This window comes from Erinaceus europaeus, chromosome 2, assembly GCF_950295315.1.
Source record: "Erinaceus europaeus chromosome 2, mEriEur2.1, whole genome shotgun sequence".
NCBI lineage: Eukaryota > Metazoa > Chordata > Mammalia > Eulipotyphla > Erinaceidae > Erinaceus > Erinaceus europaeus.
Genome location: NC_080163.1, coordinates 106,700,517 through 106,723,127, shown reverse-complemented (window position 1 = coordinate 106,723,127; position 22,611 = coordinate 106,700,517). Strand labels below are relative to the sequence as shown.

Here is a 22,611-nt window from a genome sequence, read left to right as displayed (position 1 = left end):
TTGCCAAGGAAAAGGGAGATTACTGCCTTTTGTGTTCCCTTAAGCTGTGCCCTGTGAGATTTTTTTCTTCTATCAATGACCTCATGGGATCTACATTACTCACCGGGCACCCCCTGAGCCAGTCCTTTAGAAGCTGTTGCATGTGACCTGACGGCTCTGTGTGCAGCTGTCTGGGGACACAGGGGCAGGCCGCCCACAGTGGACCTTCAGACTACAGGAACCATTAGAATCGCAAGTGCTGAGGTGAGAGGCATGGCAGGTGGGGGGAACTGAGGAGGGGGAAATAACAGCAAAGAGAAACTTTGCTGACTTCAAAATTCTGCCTGACCCCAGATGTCACTACCTAGAATTTGATGCTAAAGGTAAGGTTAAGGAAAAGAAGGAGAAAAAGTCTACTGATTCTACTTCAATTCTATGAGCATGCCTTGATTGCCTGGATCCAATCATCTTGCTTTGTGATGAAGACAATCAGGACTATTCACAATTTTTTATAAATTTTTTATAAATGTGGTGTTGGGGTCTTATGCATGAATAATACCACCATCCAGTAGGCTTTCCAGGCCAATTTCATTAGAGAGAGAAAGAGAAAACAGAGAAGAGAAAGAGAACCACCACAGGACTACTTTACCATCCTTACAGCTCCCTCATGCTGTCCATGCTCACATGTGGTGCCAGGGTTTGAAACCAGGGTTTCACATACTGCAAGGTGTCAAGGTGTGTGATCTACCATATAAGCTATGGTCTTTTTTTTTTTTTTTTTAATTTTGTCTCCTACTTTCCCTTTTGATGGAAGAAACTGTCTCTTTCCCAGGGAAGAAAAGGCCAAACAAGAAAATATTGTCAGGAACAAGGGTAGAAGTAATTCTATCCTCTTGTGCTATATATATATAATTGTCATCTTCCGGTGGCACTGCATAGATCACAACTTCTGATTTTTATCCAACATCTGCACTTATGATAGATCTAACATCAGCTATTCTTCAGCTTTAACCACTAAACCATAAACAACTGTCTCAACATACTGGAAAATTAATCATCAAAATGCTAAATAAGCATGATATTATTAGCTTCATTAAGCACATAAAGCAAAGGCTGGAGGAGAAAACAGATTTCGGAGAAACACAGTCCACTTATTTACTTATTCAAAAGGAAGGAAGAACAAAAGCATGTTCAATATACACCCTTAAGATTTACCTTCTCGTCAGCAGCGGCAGTAACTTTAAAATAAGACCTCAAGTGGTAATAGAACAGTGAGGAAACTGAAGGGGAAAGGGCTGCTGTTGGAAGTTTTGATGTAATTGAATGAACCAAGTAAACTGGGAGTTGCAAAGTAGTGGAGGAAAGAAAGGCAACTATTATTTGCATGATCAGGCCTGAAGCAGGTCTTGAATTTTATTGGGAAAAGACATGCCTAATCTGGGGATCAGATTTTGATGTTTTCCAGAAAACTCAGGAGATGCTGGAATGTGAGCTGCTGGTGGCCAAAGCAGAACCAAAGTTCATGCTTCTTCTTCTTCTTCTTCTTCTTCTTCTTCTAGCGTTTGCCCTTCTTCCATAGCCAGTTCACGCTGATCCAAGGGAAGTGAGGCCAAGTCTCAAAGGACCTAAGGCTTCAGTTCTGGCTCCCGAGTATTAATCTGGAGTTAAGAGTATTCACATCCAGACAGCAGGTACAAATCTTGGTTCACTGCAAAGCCAAGTAATCTTCCCTGGCCATAGTGCCACAAAGCAATGTGCAATCCTGACTGAGGGGAAGGGCCTAAGTCTAGGGCACAGAGAAGCAGACGGAAGTCTACAGACTTTTTCCTAACCTCAAGAAGTTTATAATCTACCTGGGGGATTCACAGGCATGAAAATTAGCCAAGCAAAATATTGTTCAGAGAGTGTAAGAAGCTTATACAAGCTCACATGGTTAATAATTTGTAGAATAAAGCTTAGGGATCTTTCAGTAAGTCAAAGACTCACGGGCTATTAGTGGCAGAGGCAAAGATTGCATTTAGGTAGATCAAATATTTACTTCATTAAGCCAATAACTGCTAAGAACTTTTGCCAATTTTCTTTTTAAATTATCTTCACCAACAATAGTGGATATGCCTCAATATCTATTAGATAATCATCATTGTGGTAGGAAATCATGGTACTCCAGCAGGTTCGCAGCTGAGTTTTTCATGTTCATGGTGGGGCGTGGGGAGGGAATGTTGACAAATGTCTCTGCCCTCTGCAGAGTGACATGTAATTCCTGAATGTCCTCCCCAATAATGAATCAACAGTACTTTTAGATTCCTAAAGGGAAATCGTAAAATCCCATCTATCGGTACGCCTCTTGCCCTCAAAATATACCAGGTATTTGATATTATGAAAAGGTGAGTCTACTATAGAAGGGTGGAGAAGTTTCTTACGCTTTTTTTTTTTTTTTTGCCTGCAGGGTTATCACTGGGACTTAGTGCCTGCACTACAAATCCACTGCTCCTGGAGGCTATTTTTTCCCTTTTGTTGCCCTTGTTTATCATTGTTGCTGTTATTATTATTGTTGTTGCTGTCACTGTTGTTGGATAGGACAGAGAGAAATGGGGGGGGGGAGGACAGAGAAGGGGACAGAAAGACTGACATCTGCAGACCCACTGTGCTTCACCACTTGTAAAGTGCTTCACCACTTGTAAAGTGCTTCACCACTTGTAAAGTGCTTCACCACTTGTAAAGTGCTTCACCACTTGTAAAGTGCTTCACCACTTGTAAAGTGACTCCCCTTCAGGTGGGAAGCCGGGGGCTTGAACTGGAATCTTTACACCCATCTTTGCACTTTGTGCCATGTGTGCTAGTACTACCCTGCCCACAGTTTCTTATGCTTTACCCAAGCAAAGCTATAAAGTAAAATAGCACAGGATCACTCTCTTACACCATACACAAAAATTATTTTTATTCAGAATGAGACAAATACCTGAATATAAGACCTGCAATCATAAATTTCCTGGAAGAAAACATGGTTGTTAAGGTCACTGAACATCTATCTGTCTTAGAGACTTCTTTTTCTAAATCTGATACCAAAAATAATTAAGTGAAACTATATCAACTTAAAAAGTTTCTTCACAGTAAAAGAAATTATCAATGAAAAAAGGCAACCTAGTAGAAAATATTTACAAATTATCTATTTAGTATCCAAAATATATAAAGAACTCACCCAACAAAATAGCAAGGGAATTGATTAAAAACTGCACAAATGATTTGAATAGACATTTTCTCAAAGAAGACATTCAGGAGCTCAAAAGGTCAGTGAAAAGATGCTCAACATCACAAGTCATTATGCAAATGCAAATCAAAATGCTAATGAGATATCAGTGCACAACTATTAGAATGGCCATTATCAAAAAGACAAGGAATAAGGAATGTTGGCAAGGATATAGAGAAAATAGAACCCTCATGCACTGCTGGTGGGAATGGAAACCTGCAGTCACTATGAAAAATGGTAAGTTGTGTTAAAATATTAAAAATTGCATGGCTTGAGGAGTGACACAATGGATAAAGCATTGAGATCTTAAGTATGAGGTCCCACGTTTGATCCCCAGCATCGTATGTGCCAGAGTGATAGTCTAAGTTCATTCTCCTCCTCCCTCCCTCTCACTAATAAATAACTCTTTCTGGAAAAAAAACAGAATTTAGAAACTGGAACAAATATCAGTAACTTCACTATTGGGTATTTTTCTAAAGAAAACAAAAACACTAACTTAAAAGATACCTGCACCTCTATATTCACTGTAGCATTATTTATAACTATGATAAAGAAACAAGCTAAGTGTCTATATTGTGGCACTATTGTGTGTCACTTAACACTTCAATCAACAACAGACTACATATATGACTGTAGTCCCAGTAGGTGGCATCATGCAGCCTCAGTGGGTAGTAGGTTGTGCCATCTAGGTTTGTGTACTTACAACATGACATTCCATTAGCCATATAATCTGATGCACATTTCAGACTGCATCACCATCATTATTCAGCCATTTGAAGAAGAATGAAATCTTGCTTACTGCAGCAACTTGAACTTTAAGGGCATTATACTAAGTGATGTAAGTCAGTCAGAAAAAGATACAACATAATTTCTTTTACATGAGGAATTTGGAACAAAAAAAAGAACAAACAAATTTATGGACAAAGAGTTGATTGGGGATTGCAGATTACTGGGTGAGGACAATAAGGAAAGAGGGTCACAAGGTAAAAAGGAAATATATATATATATATATATATATATATATTGCATATATGGAAAAAATAAAACCCCAAAATGAGTACTGCTATAAAAAAATACAGTCAGCACTAGTCCAGATAAGGGCATGTACTGAGTTTTGGATTTGTTCCTTATTTTATTATAATGGACATAACTGGTATAATGGATAAGATCTTGATAAGGTTTATAGAAAAGATAACAGAATTATACCAATAATAATTCAAACACACCAATTTTTACAATAATTGTGTGGAAAAGCAAAAACCACACATGTGACATCACAGGTGCTGTTTCAAGGCCAGAAAGTTAGTGAGGCAGCAGAGCACCAGACTTTCATGCCTAAGGCCCCAGAGGTCTCCGGCTCACTCTACCGTATGTCAGAGCTGAGCAGTGATCTCTCTGGTCTCTCTCTTGCTCTCATAAAATAAATATTAAACCTTAAAATTAAAATTAAAAAGATATTTAGGAATGATTAAGTTCTTCATTTTGGTTTGGAAACGAAAAGAACTTGTGCCACTATTGTAGTAGTAACTGTTCTATCTCCTTTATCTATTTCCCAATCTACCTACAGCTATATCCAAAAACAAAGAAACGGCTAACAAGACTTTATAGCCTAAAGGAAAGAAATAAAACTCTCCCAGGTTTTTCCTAAAATGACTCAACTGGCACCAGGCAGCATACCTACAATGACATCAGCCACTAAGTTTTCCCTTCAAAGCAAAGATACATGTATACCACTGTTCACCTTGGAATTCCCCAATGGCTACCAAACCTTGTACTTGAGCCTCCGGCTGGATCGTGTTTCTATCTGAGAAAGTAATCTTCTCCCTTCTAATTTTAAGTGCAGTGAGAACTTAAAGCATCTTTCTTACATAAGAAAAAGTGACAGTTTCCTTCCCACACTCCTTATGCATTCTCCCTTGTTCTGATTCAGAAGGCAAGGGGACATATTCAAGGGTATGCTTGACTGGAAGGGTGGGGAGATTGTCACTAGACCAGCAGATGTCACTAGAGGAGCAAGATTGTGGAAAATCAAAGCTTGCCCTTGCTGACCTCCAAAGGAACCCTCCCCCCCCTTACCTTCTTTTGGCTTCTTCATACTGGAGGCTCAGCCTGACCTTTTCTGCTAAATTTGATCTACTTCTCATTCCAATCTAGGGAAAAACAAAAGGGAAAAAAATCAATTAACTCTGCTAATGAATGAAGTAAACTGCTTTTGTTTCTAGGAAGCAGCAGTAATTGAAAAGCTAAAGGATATGGCACTGAAACTGGGAACACCAGCTGAAAAAGGCACTCACTTCCACATCTCAGTAGGGGCAAAACATTTCTTTTTAATTCAAAATGGCCTGTTTTTCCCAAGGCCTTGAATATCATTTTCTCTACACACTGAATTCAAGATTATAAATAAATAAGTAAATAACCCCCCCCCAAAATTCCCAGGTAGATGTTTCTGGTTTCTTTGAGTTTATGAAGGGTATGCACAGGCTAATAAAGTTTATGGAGTGGAACTAATTTCCTCCTCTCTGTGAGTCAACTTTCCATCATTTATCTTTCAACTGCATGAAATATAAACTAACTTCAAAAATTAATTTCCACATGTTAAACTTTGATCGCAGCCAATGAGAAGATGAAAATAACCAGCAATTTACTGAAAAGTAAATAACTGCTAATGATCCCAAAATGGAGGATGCAAAAATCAGTAACAATATTCAAATGGTATTAACTGTTTCTGAATGCTCGGGACAAGCCCCAAATGAAACATTTTCATTATCAGCAACTTCGGATTTATAAAAACAAGCTTGATTTTAGTTTTTGGAAGTATGTACTTTTGTTTCCCATTAGCTTTCATGTTTATTTGAAAGGAACTGAATCTCCAAGACTCCAAACTCAATAGGAAAAAACTGATGTTTTCCCGTGTCTAGCTTTTCAATAGTGTCGATGTTTTCCAGCCTTTTCGTAGCGTCTTTGAATAAAAATGTCTCAACAAAGCTATAGGAATAGTTTTAATAGGATTAACATATCCTGGTATGCTTGGCACCTAGGCAGAAAAGGCAACTATGATATCTATTTATTTTCCCTTTTGTTGCCCTGGTTGTTTTATTGCTGAGAGTTACTATTGTTGTTGTTATTGATGTCGTTGTTGGATAGGACAGAGAGAAATGGAGAGAGGAGGGGAAGATAGAGAGGGGGAAAGAAGCCTGTGAAGCGACTCCCCTGCAGGTGGGGAGCTGGGGGCTTGAACCAGGATCCTTATGCTGGTCCTTGTGCTTTGTGCCACGTGCACTTAACCCGTTGCACTACCGCCCAACTTCCCTCTATGATTTTTAAAACCAGTCTTTGGAGCATGAAATACTGAAAGCCTACCGATGGATCCAGAGCAACCTTCCTGTCCCACTGGCCCCTCTCTAATGTAAGGGCAGCCCACTCAGGATAATGCTGGTTGACCTTTTCACCAGGCTGACTTACATCTCCAGAAATGCTTGTTTGAGACCCAGCATCTAGGGTCTGTCTAGAGAGAGATAAATGAGAGTTCTCAGGACTGGATCTCAAGTCCGGCTCAGATCTGCCGATGCTCTGATCCAAATGAAACCGCTCCTGCAGCTTCGCAAGACTCTGGGAAAGAAACACAAAGGACTTCATACAGCTTTCATGTAAGAGAGTCAAACTTCCCCACCAAGTAGAATTCAATGAAAGTGCTCATCTTGATTGTAATTAAAATTATCAATTTGTATGTTGCTTGCATGTGGTTTGGGAAACACAAGTGAACATATTCAACAGGTTGTCATTTATCTTCCAAACCAGCTTTGGAAGTATTCACTTTTGAATAACTCAATATTAAATCTCTTTTTCCCTTTCTTCCTTTCTCTTCTTTCTATTGCCCTTGTTTACCATTGTTGTTATTATTACTATTGTTGTTGCTGGATAGGACAGAGAGAAATCGTGAGACGAGGGGAAGGCAGAGAGGGGGAGAGAAAGACACCTACAGACCTGACTCACCGCTTGTGCAAGTGGGGAGGCAGGGCTCTAACCAGGATTCTTAGCCGGTCCTTACGCTTTGCACCTAATGCACTTAACCCACTGTGCTACTGCCCAGACCTCTTTCTTTCTTTCTTTCTTTCTTTCTTTCTTTCTTTCTTTCTTTCTTTCTTTCTTTCTTTCTTTCTTTCTTTTTCTCTCTCTTTTTCTTCCTTTCTTTCTTCCTTTCTTCCTTTCTTTCTTTCTTTCTTTCTTTCTTTCTTTCTTTCTTTCTTTCTTTCTTTCTTTCTTTCTTTCTTTCTTTCTAAACCAGAGCATTGCTCAACTCTGGTTTATGGTGGTGCAGGGGATTGAATCTAGGACCTTGGAACTCAGGCATGAGAGTCTGTTCATAAAACCACTATGCTACCTTCTTCACCTTGCAATTATTATTTAACTACATGAAAAATACTTCATTTTAGTAAGGACAACTTACTTAAGTAGTAGAAATTTTAAAGGCAGAGAATACCTACAATGCATTTTAATATGATTCAGAAAAAGGGGGGAAAAAAGCAAACAAACACAACCCTACTTAGAAGACTGCTATGATTTGCTATTTTACATCTGGTTAGAACTCAAAAGATTATTTACCTCACTATTATAATAAAGATCCTAGGACAATGAACAGTTAGGAAACTGAGGTTATGAAGTCGCAACATTCGTAGTTGCGCTATGTAATAATGGATTTTACTATGAAATGTATTCCTTTTTTATCTGAGAGAAACTGAGGAGGGGGAGACAGAGAAGGAGAGTGACAGAGAAACATTTGCATCGCTCCTTCTGAAACTCCCCCTCTGCAGGTGGGGACCAGAGTCTTGAACCTGGGCATTTGTACATTAAAGTATATACTGTGTATGCTAGCACTTGGACCCTCAAAATTTATTTCTTACTGTGGGCCATGGTCAAGCAGATTGGATAATCACAGAACATAACTAATGTCCCTTTCAGCTGCATTGTGAACTTCTTAAAAAATCTATTATTTTATACAATTATTGAAAAGGAATCTAGTCTTAAATTCTTTATGTCTCTATTTGTTATCGCTGTCAAGACTTGGCAGCTGTGTGATTACATCTCTCCTGGTCAACCCAACCCATTTTATTTTATTATTTTCAGATACAGGAGGAGAGGCAGAGAGGGAGAGACACCTTAGCACTGCTCACCACTGATCAAGTTCTCCCTTGCATAATGCTCCTATGTGATGGCTGGGAGCTTATACCCTGGGTCCTTGCTCACAGCAAAGTGTGCATACTACAGGCCCAAAGGAATCTAACCTCATTTATTCTGACTTATATCTAAATTCAAAGTTTTCAGCAAGAATCAAAGGTGCTAAATTACTGCTGAAGTTGAATCTTTTTTTAAAAAAAGACACTAAAATCATTGCTAATTAAACACAATTGCTCATTTATAGGGTTCAGATGTAAATATGTTTAAGTTTCACTAACTTTTTTCCACAGGACCTACTCTATGCATTTCAGGAATTACTGGTTTTAATCAGAAGACCACTGTGAAAGAGAAACCAAGTAAATCCAAATAAAATGTTGCATGTCACATGCATGTGAAAGCTTCATGTTGTGGGGGCCAGGCAGTAGGGCAGCGGGTAAAGCAAACATGGCTTGAAGCACAAGGACTGGTACAAGGATTCTGGTTTGAGCCCCTGGCTACCCACGATAGGGGGGTTGCTTCACAAGAAGTGAAGCAGGGCTGCAGGTGTCTATCTTTCTCTCTCCTCCTCTATCTTCCCCTCCTCTCTTGATTTCTCTCTGTCCTGTCCAGCAACAATAATAACAACAGGGCAATAAAATGGAAAAGTGGCCTCCAGGAGCAGTGCGTTCATTGTGCAGGCACCGAACACCCACAGATAACTCTGGAGGGGAAAAAAAATTTTCATGTTGTATAGCCCCTAAGAGTTACTTGGATTTGAATCCTAGGTCTTCTATTTAGTCTCTGTATGACTTAAACTTTTTTTTTTAATTAGTGTGACTGAATAATGATTAACAAGATTGTGCAATAAGACAGATACAGTTCCATACAATTCCCACCATGAGTGTTCCATATCCCAGCTCCTCCACTGGTAGATACCCTATTCTTTACCCCTCTGGGAGTATGGACTGAAGATCTTTATGGAGTGCAGAAGGTGGGAGGTCTGGCTCTTGTAATTGCTTCTCCATTAAACATGGGCGCTGACAGAGGAATCCATACCCCAGTTAAATATATATATATATATATATATATATTTCATGTTCCATAGTCAGAAAAGGTTTCATATGAGAGAGTGAGAAAAACTAGGGACAGAGGGTAGATAGCATAATGGTTATGTAAAAGACTCTCATGCCTGAGGCTCCAAAGTCCCAGGTTCAATCCTCCACACCACCATCACCCAGAGCTGAGCAGTGCTCTGGGGGAGAGAGAGAGAGAGAGAGAGAGGGAGGAAAAAAGAAGAGGAGGAGGGGGGGATAGGGGGAGAGGAGGGGAGGGGAAAAGAGGAGGAGCGGGAGAAGTTAGCACCATTCAGAGAGAGAGAAGAAGGAAAAGGAGGAGGAGAAGGAAGAGGAGGGGGAGGAGGAGGAGGAGAAGGAGAAGAAGAAGAAGAAGAAGAAGGAGGAGGAGGAGGAGGAGGAGGAGGAGGAGGAGGGAGGGGGAAAGAGGAGAGGGAGGGGAGAGGGGGGAGGGAGAAGTTAGCACCATTCCAGTACATAATGCTGGGATTTAAACTGGGAGCCTCAGGTCTGTGAGTCCCACTCTACCAGTTGATCTCTGTCCTTTGCACTATAACTTCTTTGCCTGCAACTTGAGGATACTCGGAGTGTGTCCATCTTTAGAGCTGCTATGACAGATATATGCACTATTTTTATATTAAAAGGAGTACCCTACCATATCTACTACCATGACTTAATCTTCATATTCTACCTCTTCATTTAAGTCACTTCAAAATTCTCCAGATGGAAAATTTCATGGCTTATGTTTTTGGAAAATGATGTGAAGTAGTTGAGTATAGTATTTACATGTAAGGGTTCTAATAAGGACACAAACATCTTCACTGGTTCTAACATTTTTCCAAAGACCTAGACTAAGTTCTTATTCATTTAAGGAAAGAGTTCCATGCATCAAAAAATATAAAGACTTTCCAGTGCTTATGGGAAGGGAGACATAGGAAAAGATATATACTTAATATATATATCCTGACCTGTCTTTTGTTAAACAGAAATACTCAAAACACTGAACTGAGATCACTGAATGTGAATCACTGGGCCAAGACCCACATGTTGAGAACTATGCAGATACAACCAAATCTATTACATGAGCAGTTTGTTTTTTATGGGTGACTGTGCCCCCCAGTTGGGTCAACACTTCATTATCCACCATAGCAAGCACCTAGAATGGGGGTAGGCAGCTTTGCTAAACTCTCCCTGTACTCTTGCTCCCTCTCTGAAAGTCATATGCCCCACTCACTGGTGATAAGTGACATACCTTTTACATATTCTGTGTAGGAGTATGGTTTAGATAACACTGCTTAATTGGGTTCCACACTTGAGTTGCAGGGTGTACACAGATGCTAATCTTCTTTTTTTATTTTAACTTTTTTAATTATCTTTATTTATTGGATAGAGACAGCCATAAATCAAGAGGGAAGGGGGAGACAGAGAGACAGAGAGACACCTGCAAACTTGCTTCACCACTCATGAAGCTTTCCCCCCGCAGGTGGGGACTAGGGGCTTAAACCTGGGTCCTTGTGCACTGTAACATGTGTGCTCAATCAGGTGCGCCAACACCTGGTCCCCAGATGCTAATCATCTTATGTGGGCTACTACCATATTTTAGAGGTAATTCCAGTTCTGCCTAGGCACATCAGAACCTTGGAGCCAGTTCTGTTTTCTCCAAGGCAGCCTCAATACTTATAACAATATCCCCTAGAGGTCTAAATTCCATATGAAAGGTGTGAGAAAAGGCCAAGGATGGCCTGATGGAAAATGTTCACTTCAAGAGGAGTTTGGGGGGCCCTGGGATGTATCAGTGTGACTGCACACAATGTTCCACAACATACCTGCATCAGGTCTTGTTTTTCTTTCTCCCCTGAGCTAATTGCCTTCCTGATCGACTTCAGTTCAGTTAGAATGGCTTTGGCTTCACTAAGCTCATAGCCACTCTGACCTCCAGACATTTTCTTATCAATTCTGTTAAAAGAGAGAGAAAATAAGTAAATAAGTGAGTGAAGAGTATAAATTAAAAAGACAATAGGAATCAGGTTTTGGGATTGTCATCTGCTGGCTTATTATTTTACTATTTGGCTCTCACATAGAACCATCCTTTCACAGTGTGTGTTTCCCCTTCTGCTTCCAGCTAAGATCTTTCCCATTCCTCCACTTCTATTCATTTCCAACCTTTTTACTTCAGTCTTTCTGGGGGATGTTTTGTTGACTGAACTCAAAACTCAAGATAGGCCGATCCTGATCTCCATCCACCCTGTGGAGGACTAAGGACACAAAGAAGGGTGAGTAGAAGGAACAAGGTTCCCAAAACTCCAACAGTCACCAGAGGTCAAGGCCTAACTGCTGCCTCATCTATAGGCCATCACCTGGTGCAAAACCCAGCAAAGTGTATACAACTTTAATAAAAGGGAGTGATTCTTCTTTATACAAGTGAGTGTCCTACAATCTTTGGACTGTGTGGTTATTTTCTTCCTTACGTCTCTGAAAAGAACGTATTCTATTTTTATGAGTGGGGAGTCGAGATGAAAGTGCCTGAGTGGGAGTCGGGCGGTAGCGCAGGGAGTTGGGTGCACGTGACACAAAGCATGAGGACTGAGTAAGGATCCCAGTTATAGTCCCCGGCTCCCCACCTGCAGGGGAGTCGCTTCACAAGCAGTGAAGCAGGTCTGCAGGTGTCTCTCTTTCTCTCACCCTCTGTCTTCCCCTCCTCTCTCCATCCTATTCAACAACAATGATAACAATAATAGTAACAATAACACTGATAAACAACAAGGGCAACAAAAGGGGAAAAAATGGCCTCTAGTAGCAGTGGATTTGTAGTGCAGGCACCGAGCCCCAGCAATAACCCTGGAGGCAAAAAAAAAAAGAAAGAAAAGAAAAGAAAGTGCCTGCCTTGCTGAATTAGTTCAGACCCAGGAGCCAGGTGGGAGGGTGGAGATGTTTATCAACAAACACTGGGTAAACAACTCTTTCATGAGTAATGTTTTCTGCCTGTGAACCTGCTTCCCAACTGTCCTGTGAGCTCTAGAGGTTACCTCTATCAGAGGATTTTCTGGAAACAAAGTCTTGGTGGGTAAGGGAGTCATCTAGACATTTACAGGGGGGTGGGGGGAGGGAGAGTAAAAGGTTTACTAATCCTACCACTGTTACTCTCCTGGTGAAAGTGACAGCTAGAGTGACAGCTGTGTTATCCCGGATGGAGAAAGCATCATGGCTTTCCTGGAGGACCAAGTGGGGCCCTATAACTCTGCACATTCTCAGACAGGTTCTGGGTCTGATCCATAGACTTGCTCAGATTTCTGGGGTAGGAACATAATTTATGCCTGATAATTTCCCAGGAGGGATAACATCTGAAACAATGCTACTACCATACCCATTTTTAACAACAAAGTCTAGTTGAGCAAAATCAGTTTATAGATTACTTACCTCTTCAGGTAATATCCCAATAGATATTTTATAGCAATTAAAACCTGACCATTAACCCCACCCCATATAGCAAAATAAAATAAAATAAATAAATAATGAAAAGAAACTCAGAAAGTAACACGTCATAAGGCCTTCTGATAATAAAGTACAACCAGCAAAGTAAGTGAACACAGGGTGAAAAGGACCACAAGAGAGAAACTAGTGCCTTACAAATGGAAGGGGGGGAAAAAAAAAAGGCCAGTAGATTTACATAAATTTAACCCCTGATTTGTATAAACAGTCAATGGGAACTATCTTTAAAATGTCAGACTAAGGCTGGAGATGTTTTTTGCCCCATATTACTGGGGACTTAATGGTCTACAGTATATGAGTACTATACCTGGGTACAATTTCTTATCACCCTGAGACAGGTGTCTGCAAAAAACATTCTCACCCTGGGGAGTTTTATGAGAAATACACTTGGTCTATTTTATTAAAACACTGGTTAGGTTGACTTCATATATTTGGAAATACTAAATATTGGTTAATTCTACTTATTTGGGAAGAAATTCATCCATGAATTTTTTTGGCGTCCTTGAGTGTATCTATTAAGTCCTTTGAAATAGGCTTACTGTATAATGATATCAGCATAATTTCATCAACAGCACAATTTCATAATTTACAGGGAAATCAAACTGTCAAAGTGAATTTGAAAAGCCTAGTCATTTCTTTCTATCTGAGTAAAACCTTCAGAATTCAATGGTAAAGCAAATCTGTGATTCAGAAGCTAGCACTTGAAAAAAACAAACAAAAAAAAAAACGTAGGCTTTATTTGAGACCATCCACTGCTTCATGGAATATTGAATATGACGATAAACACTCATTTAAACATTCACCAATGAGCCCCCTTTGGTCGTTCTTTCTTGCTTTCTCACTTTCTTTCTTGCCTCCTTTTAGTCCTAATTTCATTTTAACTACTGATTGTTTTTCTGTGATCTCCTTGCTTTCCTTTCTATCCTTTAATTTTTATTTCCTATTCCTTTTTTTGACCATTAGTAACCATAAAAATATCACTATTTTCTGATCTTAAAAGCTATTTTATGTATTATTTATTGGACAGAGGCAGAGGAAATAGGGAGGCAGAAACAAAGGGAGAGACAACAAGAAACACCTGAAGCACTGCTTTGCCATATGTGAAGCTGTCCCTCTGCATACAGGAACCAAAGCCATGAACATAGGTCCTTGTGTGTGGTAATGTGTGTGCTCAACTGAGTGTATCACCTCTTGATTTTAAAAAAAATTTAAATTATCTTTATTTATTAAATAGAGACAGCCAAAAATCAAGAGGGGAGGAGGCGATAGAGAGGGTGAGAGACAAAGAGACACCTGCAGCCCTGCTTCACCACTCACAAAGCTTTCCCAGCAGGTGGGGAGCAGAGGCTCCAACCAGGTCCTTGTACACTGTAACATGTGCACTCAGTCAGGTGTGCATCACCCAGCGGCCCCTATGCTATTTATTATAACTGAAGAAACAGCATTCTGTATTTTCCCTAAATAATCCTAAGACTTTGATTTGTGTGTACCCTACAATTAAATTTCCCTCTATATCTTAGACACTTCTGACAGAGGAGGGATTACCATTATCATGCTTTTCCTAGAAAATATATACTTTCACAGCCAACCTGTCATAGACTCTGTCTCTACTTTGGGCTTGCTGGGTGCTTCTCGCTACCTGTACCTATCTATACATATCCTACACTATCTATACATATCCTACACTATCACTTAGGCCAAAATCAAATTTGGAAGCGCAAACAAAATGAATACAGAGAATAAAAATATACTCATTCACTTGACACAAACTATTATTGCAAGTAAAGTGAAAGACTTTATACTGCAGTTAAATGGCATTATAATTTCAGAATTTAACAATATTCCACTGTGAATAAGTGAAAAGTTGCAAAAGATTGTAGTGAGATTCTATTTAAATCTTTTACTAAAACATATTTTCTATCATAACCCCAGCAGATGTCTCTTTCTAGTATCAGAAATGCTACTTTGAATGCACTTTGAATGGTTTCTGGGTTCAATCAATTATTCATCAATGATGTTCGAGCAGCACTTCACTGAAAACAGCTCTATTTTGTCTAGTCAGGAGTAACAGAACTCTCAGAGGGGAGATATCTTATCTTTCCACTCTGGTTCAAGGGATTAGAATCATAGCAAGAGAATGTGTAAATCTCTACAACAAATGTCTATTGTTTGCTGGTGGAATGTTATTGACAGATTCTTAAACATGCCTTAGATTCCTATAAAAGTTGCTTGTAAACAAACTGCTCTGAACAATACAGCATTGTTGCATTACTATAAAAGAAACTCATCAAGTTTGGGTAACCTTTCATCCTCGTTAGTGACAAGCGTTCTAATTTCATATACCTTTAAAACATCTAACATATAGCTAAACATGTCAAGGCTCTCTAGTCTTTTTCTCTCTCTCTCTCTAAATCCCTCCTTTTATGCTGCCAAGCAGTTACTACATAAAACATTCATGTTGCTCAAGGTTTGCTCAGTGTGTAGGGGCACACTGTTCTTGGAACAGAGATGGACTTGAGAACCTCCAACAACCTCATTTAATATACCTGGGCTGCAGACAGAAACAATTTTTTAGGAGTTCCTACAGATTTGAGAACCACCACATGAGAGCTTCTGAAAGACAATCGTGGCCATTATGGGAGGTAAGAAGCCACAAAAAATTGAGTCTTGTAACCAAGTGTGTAAAATGGAAGTCTAGCTTAGTGACCAGACAGTGGGTTGCAGAACTTACTGTCCAAATATACAGGACAATCAGCAGTTTGTCGGGGCCAGCAAACAGAATCCTTAAGACAGATAATGTCTTATTCTCTTGGATGGCTACTGAAGGAGATACAGGGAAGACCATGAAACCCATTAATACTATAAATACTACACTCCAACTTAGAGCCCAGAGAGCTGCTTCCTGTAGAGGGGATATGAAAAGCAGCTGAGTAACTCAAGTGACAATACCTTCAGCTTTCCTTGTGATTAAGATTTGAGAACTAGAGGCTTTCCCCTCTGATGACAGAACTCATGAGTTGGGATGATGAGAGTGAGAAAAGAATCTTTGTGCCAATGATGGTTTATCTGGGGCTCTTCCTTAGCAGGAAGAGCAGGGGCAGAATATGGGGCAGGGACTGCTAGATCCTACTCCCCACCACTATGTTACCGCCATCATCTCCATTTTCCCTTAATCTGGTACAATCCACAGCTCTGCTAATCACCCCCTCAGACTTCTATAAAGAATTGGAAAGGGTAGAAAGACCACAGGAAATGAGCAACTCACTCAAGCTCCTTTTCTATCCTGACTTGCTCCCTGAGGTCAGTAGGCTTAGATTCTTGGCAGTACCTGAGGCTCCCAAGCCAGTTTCACTTAACCTTGTCCTTGGGGCAGGACATAGAGGAAGCACTTCCTGTGTCTGTCCTCTTAGCTCGTCCCTTAACCTCAGAGCAGGCTGGCAAGGGGCCCAGGAGACAAATAAGGTTTTGTTTTTTATTTTCCTTGGGTTTCTTTGAATCTCCAGTGATTAATGAAAACTTCAAAGCATATAGATTTTCCTAAGTTTTTTTTGTTGGTTGATTTTAGGGGAGGGGGAATTTTGGTGCAGCTTTGAGCCTTTTGCTTTGATGTTTCTCTGAGCAATCTCCGATGTAATCTGTACTTCCATTCTTCTGTGTACTACTTAGGGGGCTTTGAATTATCCTAAAGTTAATTTTACAGTACTTTTATACTTACTGTTGTAACGTTTCAAAGCCTTGTTCTTTATAGAGCAATTCTTGCTTCATTTGGGAGAGTTCTCTCTTCAGTTTTTTCACCTTCAGTGGAAAAATCAATATAAATATGAATGTTTGTAAATAATTAGCAACACTTTTAAAAAATAACCCACTGGTAAACCATTAAACCCATAAAAATAGCTAGTGGTTTAACATTTACTCCATTAATTTCTCCTTAACATGAATTCTACAGCAGGTAGATTACTTATATTTAAATTGTTAATGATACATAAGATAATACTAATATTTGTCCTCATCAATCGATTTAGTGGACCTCTTATGAATTAGACAATACTGTTGTCTCCATTTGGTGACAATTCGCTGGTAAAGAGAGTCAGAACAGCATTTACTTATTTCTAATGTGGTGCTAAGGAATGAACGAGAGCCTTGTGCATGCATATCACTGAGCAGACTCCCCAGTCATCTCCTTCCTTCCTTCCTTCCTTCCTTCCTTCCTTCCTTCCTTCCTTCCTTCCTTCCTTCCTTTCTTTCTTTCTAAAGATAAAGGGAATGCAACCATAGCACGGAAACTTTTTTCAGTGCAGTGGGAGCCAGGTTCAAACCTGTGTTCTACACATGGCAAACAGCGTACTATCGAACTGAGCTACTTTGCTGGCCCTATTCATTTTTTAAAAAGTCATTCTTTATTATTATTTGTTTGTGTATGTGATTTAATATTGATTTATAAAATTGCAAGATAATGGGGATACAACTCTGCACTGTTCTCACCACCAGAGTTCTGGATTCCCATTCCTTCCATTGTAAACTACAGAGTTCTCCCAAGGTTGCAGATACGGGTTTAACTGTTATTTCTACAACTATCTGTCTATGTTTGTATATATTGCCCCCCGCCCCCTTTTTAAAGTCCCAAATTCTCTTCCTTTTCAATTCACACATACACCTATTACTACATCCAAATGTCCCTCCCTTCATCAATAACATCAATAACAACAATGATAATAACGACAACAATAAAAAAAAAAAGGGCAACAAAAGGGAATAAATAAATAAATAAAATTAAAGAAAAAAATTTAAAAGATTTTTTGAAAAGGGAAAAAAGAACAGTACCAGTGGTAAATTGTGTGACCAATTAGTTGTTAAACTGATTTTAAAAAATTCTTGTGGCCAGATCTATGCTTTAGTAATAACAACACCACAATCTGACAACTCAGAGAAACAGTCTGGCTTCCTACAAATGAAAAGGTTTTCACACAGGTTTCATCTGGGGAGAAAATGAGGGTTTTCCTTTTTTTTTTTTTTTTTTTTTTTTTTTGAGACCCATGAGTCACTAAAGGCAGCTGAAATATATAGTTTGATATCCAGGTGTTTTAGTATCTGGACTAGAGCTATAAAATTAAGAGTCAAACATAAAGTTGCTATTTTCAATGTCTGAGAATAAATGTGAATCCATGGAAATACAGTGTACTGAAAAGAGAAGAGAGTTCAGGAACATACCTCAGACATTCAGAAATCTAGAGCAAGAGACAAATGTGAAGTAGTAGTAGCAAGAACAGTCTGATGAGAGAGAAAGAGAGAAGGGGGATCTTGGAGTCAAGAAAAATAAAGCTTAGGTCGGGGGAGATAATCCAGCAGTCAGAGCACCAGGATCTGCATGTGTAAGGACCCTAACTTGAGTCCTTGGGCCACATGTGCTTGGCTTCTTCCATTCTCTTTCTTTCACTCATGTAAAGTTCTCTCACACATATAATTTAAATTTAAAGAAAAATATTTTTCTTTTTAAAAGCAAAGTGTCAGGCAGTAGCACACCTGGTTGAATACACATGTTACAGTGCACAAGGACCCAGGTGCAAGCCCCCAGGCCCCACTTACAGGGGGGAAGCTTCATAAGCAGTGAAGCAGTACTGTAGGTATCTCTCTCTCCCTATCTCCCCTTCCCCTCACAATTTCTCTCTGTATCTATGCAAAATACATAAGTGAATAAAACATTAAAACCATAAAATAAATAAAGTATTAAAAAGAAGAAAGAAAAAGGAAACAATTAAGAGGAAGACTAGATACTTATGCTGTTATGTTGACAATGGTATGTCTCAAGGCATAATACTCTGAATAAAGTAGATATTCAATAGCTTATCTGGTTGTACAATAATTTGTATCCTAAGACACTTTTATTTTATCAGGGAATGGGAATATAGATCATTATTTGCAGGGCTCAATTTATAACTACAAAGAAAAAGATAAAAAATGCCACCGGAATCCAAAAGAGCGAAAGATTACTTATATCTGAAGCATGAAGCTGGTCTCAGGAGATACATGATATGGACTTTGTTGGTTGGTTCTTAATATTTGTTTGTTTACAAGGGGGGGGAGAAAGGGAGGGAGGAGAAGAGGGGGGGAGAGGGAGAGAGGGAGGGGGAGAGAGAGAAAGGGAGGAAGGGAGGGAGGGAAAGAGAGAGAGAGAGAGACAGACAGACAGACAGAGACTGAGAGACCAAAGTATGTGAAATAATACCAATACCAAATGCAGGACCATGAGGTTGCAAGATGTAGGCTCTATGGCTGAGCAACCTCTCAGGTCAATGATCTAGGTTCTCTGGAGGTGCTTCAATATCCACAGAACAAGGAGTTCATTTATGTGTATCATGAAGACATTTCAGGCTTAGTGCTAGACTGTCAGGGCAAAAGAGCCAGTAGTAATGAATATTCATCTCATGTGTATTTCTACTTCTGACAGCATTCTCAAGAGATTTCCACTAGAAAGACTGCAACAGTTTTTTTTTTATATTTACTTATTTATTTATTCCCTTTTTGTTGCCCTTGTTGTAGTTATTGTTATTGTCACTGATGTCGTCGTTGTCAGATAGGACAGAGAGAAATGGAGAGAGGAGGGGAAGACAGAGAGGAGGAGAGAAAGTAGACACCTGCAGACCTGCTTCACCGCCTGTGAAGCAACTCCCCTGCAGGTGGGGAGCCAGGGGCTCGAACTGGGATCCTTGCGCTTCGCGCCACATGCGCTTAACCCACTGTGCTACTGCCCGACTCCCAACAGTTTTATTTTAAAACAACAGTAATAATTAATTTAAAAAACAACAGCAATTTAAATAGCTGGGCTGAAACCAGTCTTCACTTGTGAAAATATAGCTGATGAAAACAAAAGTGCTACTGAGCCCAGGTAGCACAGCTAAATTAAACAATTAGCACAGCTCAGTGACAAAAAATAGTATTCACCTTAAAAATCACTTGGACTGAGATGACACACCAATTTAACTATTTTTAAAAGAATCTGTTGACAACTGGGACGAACTTTTGTTTAAGTGGTGTCAGATTTCACTTTGTGCTGGGTTACAATGATAGAGGAAGTTCACCTGCGGATTTTCTTTTTTCCTTTCACAATATTTACTTCATCTACAGTCAGCTAAAACTATGGCTTTTACTGGGGGGGGGGGGGGGGGAGTTTACTTGAATGGTTCCCAGCTCCCAAATATTAATGCTGAATTTGATTTAATTAACAGTGTAGAGGCTTGAATCTATTGTAGTGACAACAGATAGTATTTCTAGCCAGACCTGATTTCCATTTTTTTGTTTTCTTAAGATATATATTTATTTATTTTATGAGAGACAAAGAGAAAAGAATGACAGTGAGAGACCAGAAGATAGTTCAACTCCGGCATACACAGTGCCTTAGGTATGCAACTCTTGCTTTTGGTTTCAAGAGTTTGGTCTGAACTGTCAATATTCAGTCATGAGTCCTCTCTGAGAGCCATCTCACATTTATTAGAAGATCACTGTTTCTATTCCATTCTCCAACCTAACTTCAACTGTAGGGCACAAATTTCTTCCCATCAAAAATAAAGATTCAGTAATTGTCTCCTGATACACAAATTTAGCAAAAAGTTGACTCTTATAGGAAGCAATAGTGAATTAACACTCAAGAGTACTTTCTTTATGTAATTCCATCAGTGATCTGGAATAATATACTGTATATGATGCATACATATCTAGAATAGAACACTGTATTCCTGTATAGCACATAGTAAATGTATATAAATTCCTACTTTCAATCTTCACAGCTATTCTACTAGACAGTTTTAATTCTTCTACAGATAAGGAGTCTCAGACCTGAGATTCAGTAATTTTCAGGAAACTTATACTACTATTACATATCAAAGAACAGCCTAGAATGCCAGAGGATTTAAAAAGAAAAAGGGGGGGTGGGTGGTGTCACACTTGGTTGAACACACAATGTGCAAGAATGTGGGTTCAAGTCCCCAGTCCCCACCTGTAGGAGGAAAGGTTTGTGAGTGGTGAAGCAGTGTTGCGGGTGTCTGTCACTATCCCTCTCTGTCACTCCCTCCCCTCTTGATTTCTGACTATCTAATAAATAAAGATACAAATTTAAAAAAAAATACCTACAGTTATTTAAGTTAGTTAATAAAGACATGACAACACGTTACATTAAAGACAAACCTGACTTATAGCACAATGGCCCAAACAAAATCAATGGCCCTTATTCTGCCTTAGAAACTTTATTATCCCCATATCTCACCCAGAGAGAAGATCCAACACCTTGTGTTATCTTGCTCTCTTACATACTAAACTTTCAACAGCCAGACACAAGCAACCATTTAAATTTACAGAATCAACTCAAGAGAGTAACATCTCACAAATTCAAGTACCAAACTGGAGTCAAGAGACCTGTGACTTTTGCACATTTCTTGCTTTCTATACTGGCTCTGTGAAGGCAAGTGACATTTTAAATTGATTTTAAAGTCATTTCTGAAAACTGGCAAGATTTTGTGATTAAATGTGGTAAGCATGACTGGAAATCACAGGACTTCTTGACTATCTCTTAAAACCACTATGTAATAAGTTTTCTTTAAAAAAAAAAAAAAAAAAAAAGGAGACAGAAGATGACAGTGAAGGAAAAGTGCAATCCAGAAGGCTTATGGGCTTCGGAAGGACCATTCAACAGACAGGTACTATAAGCTTGCCTTAGAAGTGAACCTGGAAACATTAAAGCTATAATGAGCAGCATGGTATTTTACTAATGATTCCTTTTTCCTTCTCATGAAGTTCTTCACTGTCTTGCCATAAGCCCCTGAAGTAAGCCAAGAAAGGGCAACTGTCAGCTTGCTCCTACCAGAAAACCTTCTCCACATGCCTGAAAATCCTCCCCACTAGTGCTTCGCCTCTGACATGACCTCTCAAAGAAAAAGAAATTAGAGACTCGAAATAAGATAAAAATGACTTAATTAATGTTCTTAAATCTGTAAAATTAAACAATAACAATGTTTGACTTTACTATAAAGTACAGAGAAGAATGTCCCTTCCTCCTCCCCTCAGGCTCATTTGGGATGATATGTGCACAGGTTTTTATCATCAAAAACAAAATGAGATACAATACTTTAGATCCAAACTTTCTGAATAGTAAAGAAGACAACAAAACAAAAGGTACTGAGAGAAATTAGAAGAAACAATCATGAAATGTGCTGTAGTCAGCTGCAGGTGGCTGACAAAAACTGGGGAAAGTTGGACAGGGAGAAAGCACCATTGTAGAGCATCAGACTTTGCTGCCTGGAGCTCAGAGTTCCCAGGTTCAATCCTGGGGACCACCATAAGCCAGGGATGAGCAGTGTTCTGGCAGATAAACACAAAAAAATAAAAGTAAAAAACAGAAGGTAAAAGCCAGACTTACACAGGTAAATTAAAAGAAGCCCATGAATTGCCATGACCCAGCAATTCCAAGAAACAAATTGGTGGTCTATTTTTTTTTTTTTAGCCACCAAAGTCAAGTAGCACACATTTTAGAGAGATATTGACACTATATAAATACACTTGTCTCTTAAAGTTCTACTAACTAATGGTAACCAAAAAATATGCATGTATCTCTGATTCATTATTACTCAGAAGTATACATTTCCATATATCCAAATTAAACAGGTTCTAGGTTTAAATTTA

General features: G+C 39.2%; 1 protein-coding gene and 2 long non-coding RNA genes across 3 annotated transcripts in view; 2 read left to right on the top strand and 1 right to left on the bottom strand.

Annotated features, from left to right (window-relative positions):
- Positions 1-22,611, top strand: part of LOC132536618 (uncharacterized) — a 411,585-nt gene that overhangs the window by 199,152 nt on the left and 189,822 nt on the right. The gene's annotated exons all lie outside the window — the stretch shown is intronic.
- The window catches only part of LOC132536960 (uncharacterized), a 114,310-nt gene that overhangs the window by 66,962 nt on the left and 24,737 nt on the right, over positions 1-22,611 (top strand). The gene's annotated exons all lie outside the window — the stretch shown is intronic.
- Positions 1-22,611, bottom strand: part of WWC2 (WW and C2 domain containing 2) — a 76,254-nt gene that overhangs the window by 36,750 nt on the left and 16,893 nt on the right. The window contains exons 4-7 of the mRNA XM_007534065.3: positions 16,658-16,737; positions 11,280-11,409; positions 6,689-6,835; positions 5,303-5,376 (exon numbers count right to left, since the gene is read on the bottom strand). Of these exons, the coding sequence (XP_007534127.2) occupies positions 5,303-5,376; positions 6,689-6,835; positions 11,280-11,409; positions 16,658-16,737 (431 nt within the window). The remainder of the gene's footprint in view (positions 1-5,302; positions 5,377-6,688; positions 6,836-11,279; positions 11,410-16,657; positions 16,738-22,611) is intronic.